Genomic DNA, 15765 nt, shown 5'->3' with positions numbered 1-15765 from the left:
GATATTTAATATAATATATTGTCATGCTATAAATAGTAATGCGTTACTGCAAATCAATACAGTTAATAAACTGTATCATTATTTCGTCTCTATAATGCTGCATTATAAAATCTCTATGTTCGTTTATCATATTAGCCATAATGGCGTCGCCTGCGTTACCTAACCCATCTGTCAAAATTGCGTTGCATTAATTCTCTAACTACCCATTATAATGATAGTAGAAATACGTTGTAAATAGTCGCGCTCACTATGGTATCATAAATATTATCATAAAATATATGTTGAGCAGAATAGACTTGTAACATGTCGCCTGAATTAATTAAATACTTTTGATTATATCATACGTGCCGAGGGCTTACGTAAGAGGAAGGTGGTTTCAACATTTTCCTCAAGAAGTACTTACATCTATAATATGCAACTTGTGAGTCTTCGAATATAATATATAATTATCCACCATGTATATGAAAGCCAACGTTAAATCAAGTTTTTTCATATTATTTATTGAAAATGGAACGTCAAGCTATAGCAGTAATTATAACGTCATTTAATAAACTATTTTTTTTATTCAACGAATAATTCACAAGACTTAAGAATCTAACATTCTTTATTGAATATACATAATTTGAAAACTTTGTCGCAAATAGATAGAACACTTACAGCAGAATAATTGAGAATGATAAAAAGTGCATACAATAGTTTTCACTAAGTTGAACGAAATTTCAAAGAAGATCATTAAGAAAAAAGAGACCCCGAGATAATCAAGGGAACAGCGGAGGACCCCGTTTCCTGGAGGTGGAAAGTCTTAAAGCGCAAGATACCGTCACAATGAAAAGCTCGAACAAGTATAATAGAAAACTTTGTGAACACGAGACGGCTTCAAATGTTGAATTAAAAAATATATGTTGAGAGTCCCTGCGACAAAATAATAGTTGCATAGATAATTGTCGCATTAGCATATAGTAAAAATCAAAATAAATATCTACATACGATTACCATTTACGGGTACATTGCTTTGCATGTTTTTATTAATATACCAACTAAACTTTGCAATCGATAAATATACAACTCTAGAGCCACGGTAGTTTTATCTACCGGTATTTCAGATCGATTAAATTTATGAAATATGAAAATTACGTATAATAATAATTCATAGTAATTAATGAGAAAATTTCTTCCACTCTGTGTTTATCATTGGCATTAAACGAACTATAATACTATTTATTACTCTGGCGCTGTCTATGGGAAAGAAGAAGTCAAAAAATATTAGCGACTTGGCGTATTTTGCGCATGAAATATTAGAGTAGGTACTAGAAAGTGGGATAATCTTTAAGAGTTTTCGATCCTGACTGTTACACATTACAGCGTGTAGCATTTGGGATAGCTACTAAGGTAATCTGAAAAAATTGTATTTTTTATTTGATAATATAAAATCACTGATAGCAAGTCTCATTTATTCATACAACCGCTGTCAAAATTTCAATCTGACCCGATCACATCCTTTCTCTGCTAATCATTCACGTGATTAAAACTGCGCACAAGTGACAGTGAAGCGTCAATTAAAAAAAATACCGTTTTGACAGAGGGATGCTAGGGTGAACATTAGTCACAATTTAATTATTCAGATCAAGGGTCTATAATCTACGCGTTCTCATTGAAAATAATCATAGTCATTGGATCTTGTAAGTTAGTGCACGCACACCATTCATGATCAGGGTCTTGGGAAGTTCTTTCTGAGACGCCCTCAGTATAATAATGGTATTAGTTTGTTATATCACACTATATAGTCGGAAGGATGTATAGTACCTACTGTAGTAACATGGTAAGTAGTTGATAGAGAGAAAACAAGTTCACATGAAGAATAAGTGGATTTTGATTATTAATAATTTTTTTTAATCCTCTAGTCTGGTTTAAGCTACCAAGTCTTACGCAATTGTTACTACTATTACATCAATAAACATAAAACTGTTTAATGTAGTTACGTTAAACGGCTACAGGATAAGTATTTATTTATTTTATTTATTTATTTATAAAAAGAGTATTACGGCAATACAGCTATTGGCCAATGCCCCATAATACTTAATAAATACAAATGTATAAAAATATCTTAATTACAAATAACAATAAAAAGACAGCATGTGTAAATATTAATGAAATATGATAATTTATACAATTATAAATTTAGCCTATTTAATACGTCCACAAACATTATATAGTTAATAAAAAACAAATCAACCTTTATGGTGCCATCAAATAAGCTAATTGCACGATACACAGCATCATGAAACATAACATCTGTCCTGCGACGAGGTATCTTGAAGACCGTGGAGCTACGAGTGATATTGGTGGGAACATGAAAATTAATATTTGCCAGTATATACGGATTGTAAATGAACCCACGAAGAAGTAAAAAGAAATGCTTTAAAAGAACAATCACTCTTCGGGTAGACAGGGATTGCATTGATAGCATACCCAGAAGAAAACGAATCGAGAAATTCATTTTATTGTCATTATCATAAGGAAAGAACCCGTATGTTCTTAAGTAGAGAAATCTAACCCTATGAGAAGGGTGTGAAGCTCTCATATATCAATATTGAATTTAATGATCTATTTTACCACGTTTTTATTAGCTCGTATTCTTGTTTGTCCGGTACAGATTTTTTCTTGTGTGTCCAGTACAAATTTTTTCTTGTTTATCCAAGATTGTTATCTAACCTCCCGACTAGCTAGACATTTTAAACTTTTAGAATATATCAGAACACGACGACAACGCATTCTTTTAATACTTTTAGCCATCTTTAATCAGAATTGAATTCATTTTCAGTTAATTCTGTTTTGTATGTTTTGGAAGAAATTCGTTGAAAGTAATATTTACTACTAACTGTTATTGGTTTTTAAGGGGTCCTAGCAACTAAATTATTAATATATACGTGCGTTACTATGGAAATCAATATGAAATGTCAAAATGATATTTCAGTATTCTATAATATTTATTCAGTATTTCTATCAAGTACAAAAACGTATTTATTAATACATAGAATTGTCAAGTTTATACGATTCAACAGAAAATTTAAAACGTGGTATATAAAAAGTTCTTTTTATCTTGTAATTATTTATTCCAATTTAATGATGCATATTTTCAGTATTCACATTATTAGGTGAAAAAAAACCGGAATCTGTGTTCCGGCACTGCTGACAACCCTATTGTACAACCCTATTGTACAACCCCCCCGTAAAAATAAAAATGAATAAATGTTTAAAATTCTTTGACTTAAAAGGGTTGCTCTTTTTGAGAATGAAAATGTAGATCTCCTTTACTGGAATAATAATAATTGTTTTTCTTTTTTAATAATTTTCCCTTTGTGCCCGCCATTCGAAAACTTCTGCAGCAACTTGGGAAATTTTTTGATGAGTTTTCAAACTGTTATAAAGGCTTTTAGTAAGCGATGCTCCTTCTTTTAGTGTTAAGTGTACCTTCACTTACTTAAGTATAATATATATTATTAGTTAAGTCATTAAATTCACGAGGAGTCAAGAAAAAGCGAAGAGGTGAAGTTTGAGTTGGCTCGGCCACATGTTTAGGATACCTCAGAGAGTCAATCTTCCCTGCATTTTTCAGACAACCAAATTTCGGTGTCTTGGAAAGTCTTTGAATACCACCAACAAGGTATATAGTATATTGCCCTGCTAGCTAAAAAAAACAGTATTTTTGTTGACAGAGAAAATGTACTCGTAGTTTAAAACTTGGCTTCTAAATTCACCAAATTCAAAAACACCGTCTGTTTACTTAGCAGGGCAGTACCTATATAATATGCAGATCTAGGAGATGCTGGCATGAATAATTAACATGACACAAGAATATTGGGAGAGAAATAGGGTTTCTTGGAGACACAGCGTGGTGTCCATAACAATATGTTCTAACTGAGGAGTGGACATTGATTAAAAAAGAGGAATTCATCACTATGAGGGTATTTTTATATTATTTATATTTCATACTATTCGATTTTTAACTGCACGAGAAGTGTTGCCTATGTTTTTTTTTATTATTTGAAATACTTCATTTAAAACTAATTGTATTTTAGGAGGAGTAGGGTTCCAGATAAGAGAATGTGGAAGAATTCGTTAGATTACCATTAGTTTTTGCTCCAAGGCTGACAGAAAGATGGTGACAGATGATTTGTAATTCAGAAATATTTCAGAGTAGCTACAAATTAGTTATCAGAAAACTACAATAAATACGCGATTACAATTGTTTTTTGTTGTTGTTATAATCATGAATGATTTATCATCTAGGTATACAGACTCTTCAAATTATCCAACACCCTGCAGCGGTTCTACACGAACGATCTACGTGAACTGGACTGTAGTAGATGGTGCTACCTTGATTGTTAATTACATAATACGGAAATGAAAAAAAAATATATTAAAAGTAGATAACGATCTCTACCACTCATCATTGGGATATTAAACAATTCGCTTTGCGACGGCCATATACTTCCGTCTGCGAGTATAAATTGCGAAAAAAAAATAATTCGCCTGAAGTGAAATATTATTTGATCCAAACACAAATATCACGACATTGTATGCATGCGGGGTCTATAGCCATAAAATTATTGAATTAAACAGCTTCCAATGTGTGTAGCGTGTGTAGACATAATATTATAAATTAAAATCCAGTTTTGACCTGTGGCCGGCTGCACGGTAGGCTAAACATTTCGCTACTAAGCTACGCCCCCGGGCTGGACTCATTTAACCAGTGATCCTATGCATGTTACGTTTAATAAATTTAATATTTTAAATCTTTAACATGTTTTTACATTGTAGAATGCTCTCTTATTTTACGCATTTCTTATTGTTGACAATCTATATCCAGTTGATATTAGTGATTTCTTTCACTTAGTCGCTCCACCTCGTTGCCAATAAATATTAGTTTCAAACAAAAAATCACTTCCTTACACACCTCTCCACCCTCGTGGCCATACTCCATGGCATAACACACGTGGTATGTTCGTAAGCGTTGCGATGGTAAACTTTACAATAAATAACCTTGCATGAAGCGGACTGAAATATTATGTTTCATAAACCATTTCAACGAATAATTCACAAGATTTTGAGAATTTAACATTCCATTTATATTGAACAATATTCGTTGAATAAAAGAAATGGTTTATTAAAAATCGTTAGCAAGTTCAAGTAGACGTTATTAACTAAAATATTTGGCGGGAGCCGGGCGTCGGTTAGTAGTTAAGGTAATTAATATTCCTTAATTTAATACACAAAAACCGATAGTCAATAATAACACAATTTGACAAGCATTTAATGTATGATCTACTAGTTTAAATTGTAATTAGATATGAGGCTCGTAGCATAATTGGTAAATGCACAGTTGGCGCGATACCAGTGGTTTTACGGGCTCGAATCCCGTCGAGCATTGTATTTTTTTCAAATATGATTTTTTGTTATGTATGTTAAATATAATTTATTCCAGAAGAAAGATATTAAAAACAATGTACCTATTCTCAATTAGATTCTCGTCTGCTTAATTTGGTTAGATATTAAAATAATCAACAGATTTTTGTTTTTACGAGAAATTGATGTTAGCCACATGCCATGCTACAACCTATTAGGTCCATACGCTGACTCAAAAACAAACTGAAAAATAATATTATGTGTATTTTTTGGAAGACTCAGGATTCGAACCTGGGACCCACGATATTATAAGTTGATGCATAAACCACTCGGCCATATGGCTTAAAAAACGTTATTGACATAAAAATGGGGAAAGATTTTACAGAATCTCGCGTTGGTAAGGTACTGACCTCTTATATTATAAAGTCGTCTCGGTAAAGTTACATATATTAATTTTATTAAGTCTGAGTATTTGTGTAGTAGTTTCATTGCGACTACACCACTACTAATTGTAATTTGAACCTCGGGGCATATTCTAGAGTTAAAAAAATATACAATCATCGATATATTAATGAAATTTCTACATAACATTTCTACACAAATGCAAGAATACTTCCTGGCCAGGTACCTACGCGATTAGTTTGACTTTATTAAATTCAAGAGGTTTCAAAAACATAATTGGCTATTAATTACTGTCTTACAATACTAATAATTGACACGTTAGAGAAATTGGTTAGCAATTAACGTTGGCGTTAATAGTATCAAATTGAGAATCTTTGATATGTTATGTTTACACCGCATGTGTGTTCATTATTTATTATTATTTATCAGAGCAACATAACATACTGAGAAGGAAATAGTAAAATGGCGCTTTCACCTCGTCTAATTTAATATTATCACTGATAGCGGATTATTAATTCACCGATAATACAGCCGGTTTGGCGTGGCTCATATGCGTTTCTAATAGGTTGTATGTCATACGCTATGTTTTATATCCCGGATAAATCCATCCATCAAAAAATACACTACAAGTTATGAAAACATATTTAGCATGTCTTACCTATATATATATTTACTAAAATAAATGCGGAAATAAAGGCATGTTTTACAAGATAATTAATATATTTGAGAATTTTGTAAATCGACTAGCAACACTAAAATGAACGAGCCCTTTTCTAAAAGATGCTGATAAATTCCGTCCGTCCTGGTAATATCAGTTTGGGTTACCATGCAAGATTGAGAATATTACCTACAAAAAAGGTAAAAAGGAAATGCCTGTTTCGTCAACATAAATAAGTCAAATAAGGTTTCATCATTATTATTTGCTACATATCTGTTTTAATATGTAACATTAGCAAAAAGGCATTAATACTTAATTATATTCATGCACTCTTTTTTATTTTTTTAACATTCTTACAGCCTACAAGTTATTGTACATTTTACAATGTGAATTTATAAGTTTTGACAGGTAAATTAAATCTTATGGATATTTATCAATAATTATATGTATTTGCTGGACAATTCTACCGATTTTGAAAATAATAACATTTTAATTATATGTTATATTGCTGATTCTAGCCGAAATATAAAGATGACGAAGTATATATTAATTGAAATATTAGCAGTTTAATGGACTTGGAAACCTAAGGTGACATTAGGTATAGTAACGGGAGGGTTAAAAGAAAAATTGTTGCCATAATATCCAAAGCACGGAGCATAGATCGATTGAAAACTGCGTACATTTTAGTACGTACGTTGGCACTGATTGGAATAGAAAAATAAAATATTGTCGATTCTTTGAATTGGTTTAAATTGACTGGCAAACTATTTATAGTATTTGTTATTATTGAAACACTTTATCTGTTTATGACTATATAATCAGGAGGAGAAGATATAATTCTGAGGTCAACTATTAATGTAAAGCTCAATCAATTGATATTGGGTAATTCAACGATAAACGCTCTATATAATATGTTATGTAACAAGACAATACACTTCAAACCAGAACGCAAGCCGCCATTTTTTTTTTGAGGCTGCCAATAGAATAAAAAAAAATAATGAACTTGTTACCAATACAACCACACGTATAATAGTTTGGTTCTAAAATCGAACTGTTTTCAAGATTCCTAATATGGAATGCGTGTAAGACTCCTTCTATCACGAGTCCAGATTTTTTAGTAATGACATGTAAAGTTTGTAGGTTTCACTGGAAAACTTTAAAATATATCGCATTGTAAATTCGTGTGTTATTTCGATGTGTGAAACGTTAACATTGTTGTGTTTAGAGAGTAGGAGATTTTCTCAAGCGCAAGTGTTAAATAATCGCTTCTACAGACTTTATTTCAGAACCGAATAAATTTGGATTCAGATAGGCGTTATACTGCCGACATTTTGTACGTATTTAGAACTATATGAAACATTGATACTACGAGTGCATAATTAAATGGATATAAAAATAATATCACAAAGCAAAGCCCCCTGTTAAACACAAATAAATTTTATTTATAACCCTCATTCAAAACTCACCCCACGATAAGGCCAATAACGTATTATTAATATTTAAAACACAATTAGATATGTATTTTATAATAAGGTGTCAAATTTACTGCCATGGGGTGTCAAATAGTATAATGGTCTACCTAATAATAATATGAAACAGGAAAAAAACATTCATTGTGGCAACACCTATTCAGAGATTTTGACAAGTAGGTAGGTATACACTGTAGTCTGTACGTACACCGTCATATTCCATGAAATAAAAAAAAAACGTATTTTGTATAATACTATAAAATGTATTTAACTCATGATTTTGATATTAATTGATTGTAAAATTCACTATTACGTTTTTTTCTCAAAATATTATGATTAGTCACCTGCGAATTGTGGAAACGCTTCAAATCGTAAATAATAAAAATATCCCATCGCAAGAGACCGAGATATTGCATGACGCTGTCTATCATGCGGTTGATTTAATTTTAATGTATTCATATATATCATAATTATTAAATTAATCGTTTGTTAAGTGGAGAATAAGTACTCGTCTATGACGATTATTTATCGTTTATAATGAGTTGTAAAAATAGCTTAAATACTAGAATCAGTTGAGCATACTACTTACAATGTAATTGTTATAAATAGTGCGAACAGGTAATATATTATTCCACCCCTAAGTGATGAAATTAAAATGTAAGAAACATGGACATTTAAAAAAAAATACAATTTACCAGTAAGGAAGTTGGGTTTCAGTGTCTGTTAAGGTGCGTGAAAACTAAAGGCACTGTAGTGCTTGGAGACCCCCTTGCATTTTTGTATATACTATATACCGCCATGGAGTAGACATATATATGTTACCAGAATTTTAATGGTTTGATTAATTTTTTAGTATTTTCTGACGAAGTCAACGTCTCAAAGGTTCATGAAAAACGTAATTAAAAAGAAAATTATTAAAAGTAAGTAATAGAATCAAAAAATGTAGGTTACTGACTTTGTACCTTATATCCTAAACTGAAATTGATTGCCAACGACAAAAATTATATCTATTTTAACAACATGTTGACTTTGTGAATGTTTTAGATTGAAAATTCGTAACGTCCGTTTGTACATTGCATGAAAATAAAATAAAAATCGAATTCAATTGATCTGAAACCATAGTCATTATAGATTTAAAATACTTTTTATCCTCATGTGGCCACCACACATACTGTGGTCTTTAATAACGACACAAAAAAACATATTCTCTATAACAACAGGAAAGAATATTAAAATGTATACGACTGGAAATTATATTACGGTGATATTTATTTTTATCAACAGCATTTATTGATGAAATAATGCGACGGGCATTTTGATTGCTTGGACGTTTTTTGCGGCCATTTTTTCACACCAGCTGATCCAGATTGATAGGTAGCTGTACACATACAAAGGATGTCTGCGAACGTTCGAACACCTGTTGGAACAATTAAGCTCCGCAAGAACTGGTTCGCGATTCTATTTAGTGTCGCGAAGAACATCCCAAAAGATATAACTACTTAGCAATGTATTTTTATTGATACGTAATTTTGAATCACCGTTTAGTTTGATTGACATTCCGTCAAATTAAAGTCAAAACGGAACGCATAATATACTTAATGCGAAGGGATTAAAATTGAAATAAATAATATTTAATTATTCAGGTTTAAATTTAATATTATGATCATCACCATCAGCAGGATGAAGGCCTCCCTTAGCTATCCTGACTCTTCTCAGTCTCTAGTTATTTTCCGCCACGTACATACATCCACCGAACTTTATGAGCTCGTCTATCCATCGGGTTTTAGGGCAATTCTGTGGGCATTTAGTGTCCCTTGGGTACCACTGTATGACGGCGGTTGTCTAGTGAGCGACATGTCCAGTTAATTGCCATTTCATCTGCTTAGCGACCTATATCACATCGCGTACTCTTATCTGCTTCAATTGCTCATCTGATAGGATGGCTAGGTTGATCATTCGAATCAACGGCAGATACCAGCTTCTGCTTCTGCAAGTGTATGCTCACACACAGGCCTATCCCGATGAGCAAATGAAAAATTTATACGAGCAAATTAAAATTTAATATAACACGATTTATATACAAACAGTCATTGAATGATTATTTTGCAAATATTAGGGTTTTACATATATTTATACGGTATCGAGTCAAGGTAACTTAAGTGAATTGATACTTTTGAAATGTGGTGTTGGTGTCGAATGCAACGTTTTTCTTGGACATAGCACGTGACGAATGACGACATATTGTTAGACGCGGACCAGATAATTGCGTCTAGAGAGGAAGAAGCAGAAGAAAAGCGTCGGCGTGAATGATGTACTAAGTAAAGGAGCCTACGAGGGTAGTCTTCATTCAGCCATCAGATAAACAGAGGAGGATCGATGGAGAATCTTGATCATTTTGAAGATGGTCATGATCCTCAGTCACGAGGAAAAGATCGAAAAGAGAGAAAAAATTAAAACACATCACCTAGTACACACAGCATTTTTTTTATATTTATGAGTTTATCAAACGTTTCTTAACACATGCAAAATGTTCTCATGATATTTCAGAATCTCATCGATAAAAAAAACCTCCTCGTTATTATAATTTCCGAAGTTCAATAGTAATTTATAATAAATAATGTACCTACATATTTCTTCCTGCAATCAGGTTCAAAGATATGATTTTTTAATACACGAGAGGTAGAGAAGATAGGTATGTGCGGTAGATAGGTAGGTAATAGCTATGGTATCTATTACAAAGCGATGTAGTATCATTTGCAATTAGGTTTGGGTAGGAGCAAAAAAAAGCAATTTACGTTTGAGTCCATTTGTTTCTCATACCTTTACCGAGAGATTCTCAATGTTTTAGATTTCGAGATCCTTTTCAAGAAGAAAAGTATTTACACACATCTGTCATGTGTACTTAGTTTCATTTAGAATTAAAGATTGTTACGATACATAATACTATTTTCAATGGTTTTTATAACATTGACAATTATATACTAGTAAGCATATTTTTATAAATGTTTTATTTAATCATTTATGACAATACATTATTACAGCATGGCAGTTAATATATAAAAAGCTGATGAATTTTAATGGTTCTGTCAAATATGTCAACCAAACGATAGACATCATCATGGAACTCCACGTCTATCTTGAGATGGGATAACTAGAAGACTGTAAAGTTTTACTACGAGCGACATTAGTAAGGACATCAAAATTATTATTGACTATTTTATAGAATGATTTTAAATAGATCAATAAATGAGTTGAAAAAATATATTAAATAAATATTGCTCGCTAGAATATTTAAAAAAAATATTAAGGTGGAGATTAAAAGTTTCGAATGCATAATATTATATATATGTCTTAATTTAAACAAAAATAAATTAATAAATAAACATTATTGAATACATAATTATGAAAAGCGAACAAATAATTTTAATTATATATCTATTATAATATAATATACTTATTCTTTTCGTTTTTTTTTTAAACTAAATATATTAACATTGATATAGTCTGTATAATGGTATATAGGCCGAAATAGCTATATATAGAGTAAAAAATAATTTTGTATAATTTAAGGGAGTGTAATATAACCTATTTTGGATTTAATTTTGAATGTTATTTAAACCTAATCAAATAATGTTAGAACTGTCATGATAATATATAAGTTTTACGTAAGTATATAGGTAATATTTAAAAAAATAATATATACATTTTATTGGCTGTATGGTACCAATGTTAGAAACTCTTTGAATAAACTATGACTAATTTTCCGCGTCTAATAGTTTATACAAAATAAAATGCACTCAGGTGACGTATCTGCACAGGTTGAGAGGCACTGAAAATTACGGTACCATAAAACCAATTTAGACAATAGATGAGTGATGTATGAAGACTGAGTTACAGAATAACTAATATCAACAAAAAAACTATCACAAAAGACTATAAAATAGCTTTTTTATGATCGAATATAAACGGTACGATAATGTGTTTGTATTTTCGTGTTTTTTTAAGTATGATTATGAACCTACAGGTACCATCTACTTACCTGTAATTACATGTTGTATCTATAATATTATAATAGATGATATTATTTTTGATATCGATCTTTGAACTCGATTTGTATTGAAGAGATATATTGACTCATGTTAACATATACAATTGAAGCATTTCGTTTCAAGTCCAATACATGTTTTTAAGATATTTTTGAAGTTTATGTGTAAATTTAGGCGCTTAATACATTCACTGCCGACCAGTTAACTACTTTTTAATTACCACATTTAAATATCATGTTAATTATATCCAATGGCCAACTACTGCAAACGCGCCAGTCGCGTTGTTAGCACTAAATGAGTTTTAATATACAAAACCATTGAAATTTTGTGTTTATAATACCATTATGAATATTTTCCAATGACAAAATTTAGTCAAATACGTTATTTTAAGTAATATTTTATATATGCACAAAAATCACAATTATCTCAAGGTTGACTGTCAAAATAATAATACAGATTAACATTATTTATTGTATATGACTGTATGTATGTATAAAATAATTAAATTAAAAAGAATCAACGTATGTAACAGATTAAAAAATATACTTAAATAAAACTTTTTGTTTAATATATTATTATCAGTTTGTATTAAATAATTATTGTTTATTTATTTATTCGTGTTAAATTGAAAACATAACATTATTATGAACAATCTTAAAAAAATATGGTGCCAAAACCAGTCCCTGATTTTTCTAATATGTATGATTCTGAGGTGTTTTCAAATTATGTATATTTAAGCTATCATTTCTGATAATTATGGCGAAAGGTGGTAATGAATTTTTTTTTAAATAAAGAAATACAATAATATTTATAAGTAACCAATTAAAAAAAAAATGTAAGACGATGTGATTGCCTATTGGTAAATAATTAGAAAACGAATGTGTATAAGAAAGTCAACGTTTTTGTTTATTTGTAGTTTAATTTGTTGGTACTTTATTACTTAAATATATCTGTACGAACCCAAACTATGGTCTTCTTGGTGATTCTAAAATTAAAAAAAAGAAAAACGGACGACCAGAGCAAAAAAAAAAACTATAAAGACATCGACACATGAGAGTAAGACGTATGAAACTATTTTAATGTAAATTGCAGGCACGGGGAAATTCATAGGAAACTATAAGTGCTACAACTGTACGAGTATCTCAAACACACTTCTCATGATTGGCGTTGATAAGGTGAAGCTATTTACGAATAAAAGTACAATGAAAGATTACAATACGTATCCAGATATATAATTACTCAAAAGTACTATAGAATTGTGAACCAAAATGTATGTAAGTGGTCTACTTACTAATTTTAATACAAACTCTGGACAATGAATGAATAGTCAGAATGTCATTCACTGTTTCTTGCATAGTAATATATTATAAGTTATGAAAAACTGAAACTCGGTCTCAGAGATTTTATTGGAGAGCTCGGTAAGGCTGCATCTTTGATATGTATATGATATTTGATCAGTAAAGTAATACTTATTAACATATTCATGTGGCGCTTGGATACTCAAAGCTATGGTATTAAAATGTAGAAATGAATAAATCAGACAGCATTCATTATAAGACACAATTAGTTTATATTAAATAATATAATATAAAAGTATGTACTCACTTTTTAATAAGGGGAGATCAGACATGAACCCTGTATTATCATCTAGTCCGGTATTCTGAGGAAAAGAAAAATATTCATTATTAGTAAAAATTAAATCAATACAATCATGATAACTGATTAACATTAATTTGTGGAATAAAATATATTAATACCTATCAATATCTTACTTATAAGTATAAGACTTATATAGTAGTAAGTAATGTATTATGAAAATAAATGTTTAGACAAAGTGTATCACGAAGACCACTTTTACATGGACGTTAACAGTGTGATGGTAGTTTAACAGACTTTTAACAATGATTATTTTTTATTAGAGATTCGTCCAAATCGTTGATCAGTTAACATATATCCTGTGAAAGCAATCACTAGGATACAGACCCACGATATATTTATCTACAACATAACGTATGAATATGATACAAATTCCATCCCTGCAACTAGAGCCCGAGCGTCAGTACCATAGGTACTCGCTTCAATTATATGGGGTGGACCATAAATGATGTTAATAGATTTTTTGTACAACCCTCGTCTAAATTACGCTCCATTTCCGAAAAATGTTCGATTTCGGTAAAATGATTTACGGAATATTTTATTCTTAGATAAAATTGAAAAGGCTATTTTTTATTTAACAAACAATTTACTTACATGATTTGAGAATGTAAAATTCTTTATAGAGCATACATAATTTGAAAATATATCTGATAACTTCAATATAGAATGTTTGGAAATATCCTGATGCCGGTTAGTAATTAAGGTAATTGATACCTTGAATTACAAAATGAACGGAATTTATTAAGCTTAAATAATAAAATAATGTAAAAACTACTATGTACGATGCAGGTAACTCAATTGGTAAAGTACATTAGCCCGAATCCAATGGATACGGGTTCCAGACCCGTTGAGGGACGTATTTTCAAAGTATGTATGTTAGTAATAATGAACTAATGTTATGTTGGTTTTATGTCGTTACATTTTCTACAATTGTTTCGTCACAAATCATCACCTTATATAATACCCCCAGTTCCCCCTCAACCCCTCAGAGAATCACTATATACCGTATATTACCGTGCTTAAAAATATATTATAATATGCATTATATGACGTAGCTTTATTTGCAAACTTAAAAACAGGACCTCGTTTGATAAACTTGGCGCTTCAGAAATTTCGCAAAAGTATTTAAAGCTCAAAAATTTTCCAGCGCAAAGTTGTCAGCCATGCGAAATGCTGTGGCAAGCTTTCATTAAAAATGTCTTGCATCGTTATTAAAACAAAAAAAATATCTGATAAAAAAACGCTTCCAGGAATGTCTGGACATCGCGATGTGAGGAATTTTGGACGAGGCATTAGGGGAATTAAAAAAAATATCACATGTCTATTTGAGCTTTCTGCGTTGATATTGAAGGGGAATTATTTCAATAAAGCTCCTAAAGTAAACGTTATGTGTGTTAATATTGTCGATATTTTTTTTGTTGATATTTGTTTTCAATCGGCATCGCGAGAAACAGCCCATGATGACGATTGAAGACCCGTAGAACGGTAAATGCATTAAAATTGATAACGAGTGACTGTAAAAAATAATTTATTGTCAAGTAGCTCTCATGGTTAATGAATCGTACTTACTCGAGACCAAGTGATCAAATGTTTCCATTAAACAATGTTTAGTATCTATCTGTTTCTATCTGTACCTACAATGAACCTGAATTAATTTATATAATGTAAATCAAAGTTAGCGGTCAATTATTGACACGTCGTTGTAAAAATTAATTTAATTTTAGTTATTAATAATTGATATTTCAACGTTTGGCAATAATTTACTCTACGGTAAGCTTTTAATCCTTTTTGTACGCAAGCATATAATTATAAAATATATTAAAAAAATATAAATTATACTGATGGTTTTATAAATGCGTTTAAAAATTAATAAATGTAAAAAATCTTAACACCACTGCACATTTATGTACTGAAATACGACTATATTCTAAAACATTAGAGCGAGAGGTTTAAAAGAATACTATTTTATGTAATAAAAATACTTTATGCAGTCATTAAATGTTTAAAATAAATATAACGGATAATAAGGCTTCAAAATTATAAAAATAGATTATCTACAACGTTTAAGGTATGTCCAGGATTATGCTTTGAAAATAGAAAAAAAGCTCCATTTTGATCCACGCTGGGC

The 15765-nt window shown here is 30.6% G+C and overlaps 1 protein-coding gene across 1 annotated transcript in view; it reads right to left on the bottom strand.

Moving 5' to 3' along the window:
• Positions 1-15765, bottom strand: part of TfAP-2 (transcription factor AP-2) — a 126618-nt gene that overhangs the window by 30303 nt on the left and 80550 nt on the right. The window contains exon 5 of the mRNA XM_085940088.1: positions 13587-13641. Within this exon, the coding sequence (XP_085796214.1) occupies positions 13587-13641 (55 nt within the window). The remainder of the gene's footprint in view (positions 1-13586; positions 13642-15765) is intronic.

Source organism: Rhyacophila brunnea, unplaced genomic scaffold, assembly GCF_057557595.1.
Source record: "Rhyacophila brunnea isolate RB1 unplaced genomic scaffold, BYU_Rbru_1.0 scaffold_12, whole genome shotgun sequence".
Classification (NCBI taxonomy): domain Eukaryota; kingdom Metazoa; phylum Arthropoda; class Insecta; order Trichoptera; family Rhyacophilidae; genus Rhyacophila; species Rhyacophila brunnea.
This window is presented reverse-complemented; position numbering and strand designations above follow the sequence as displayed.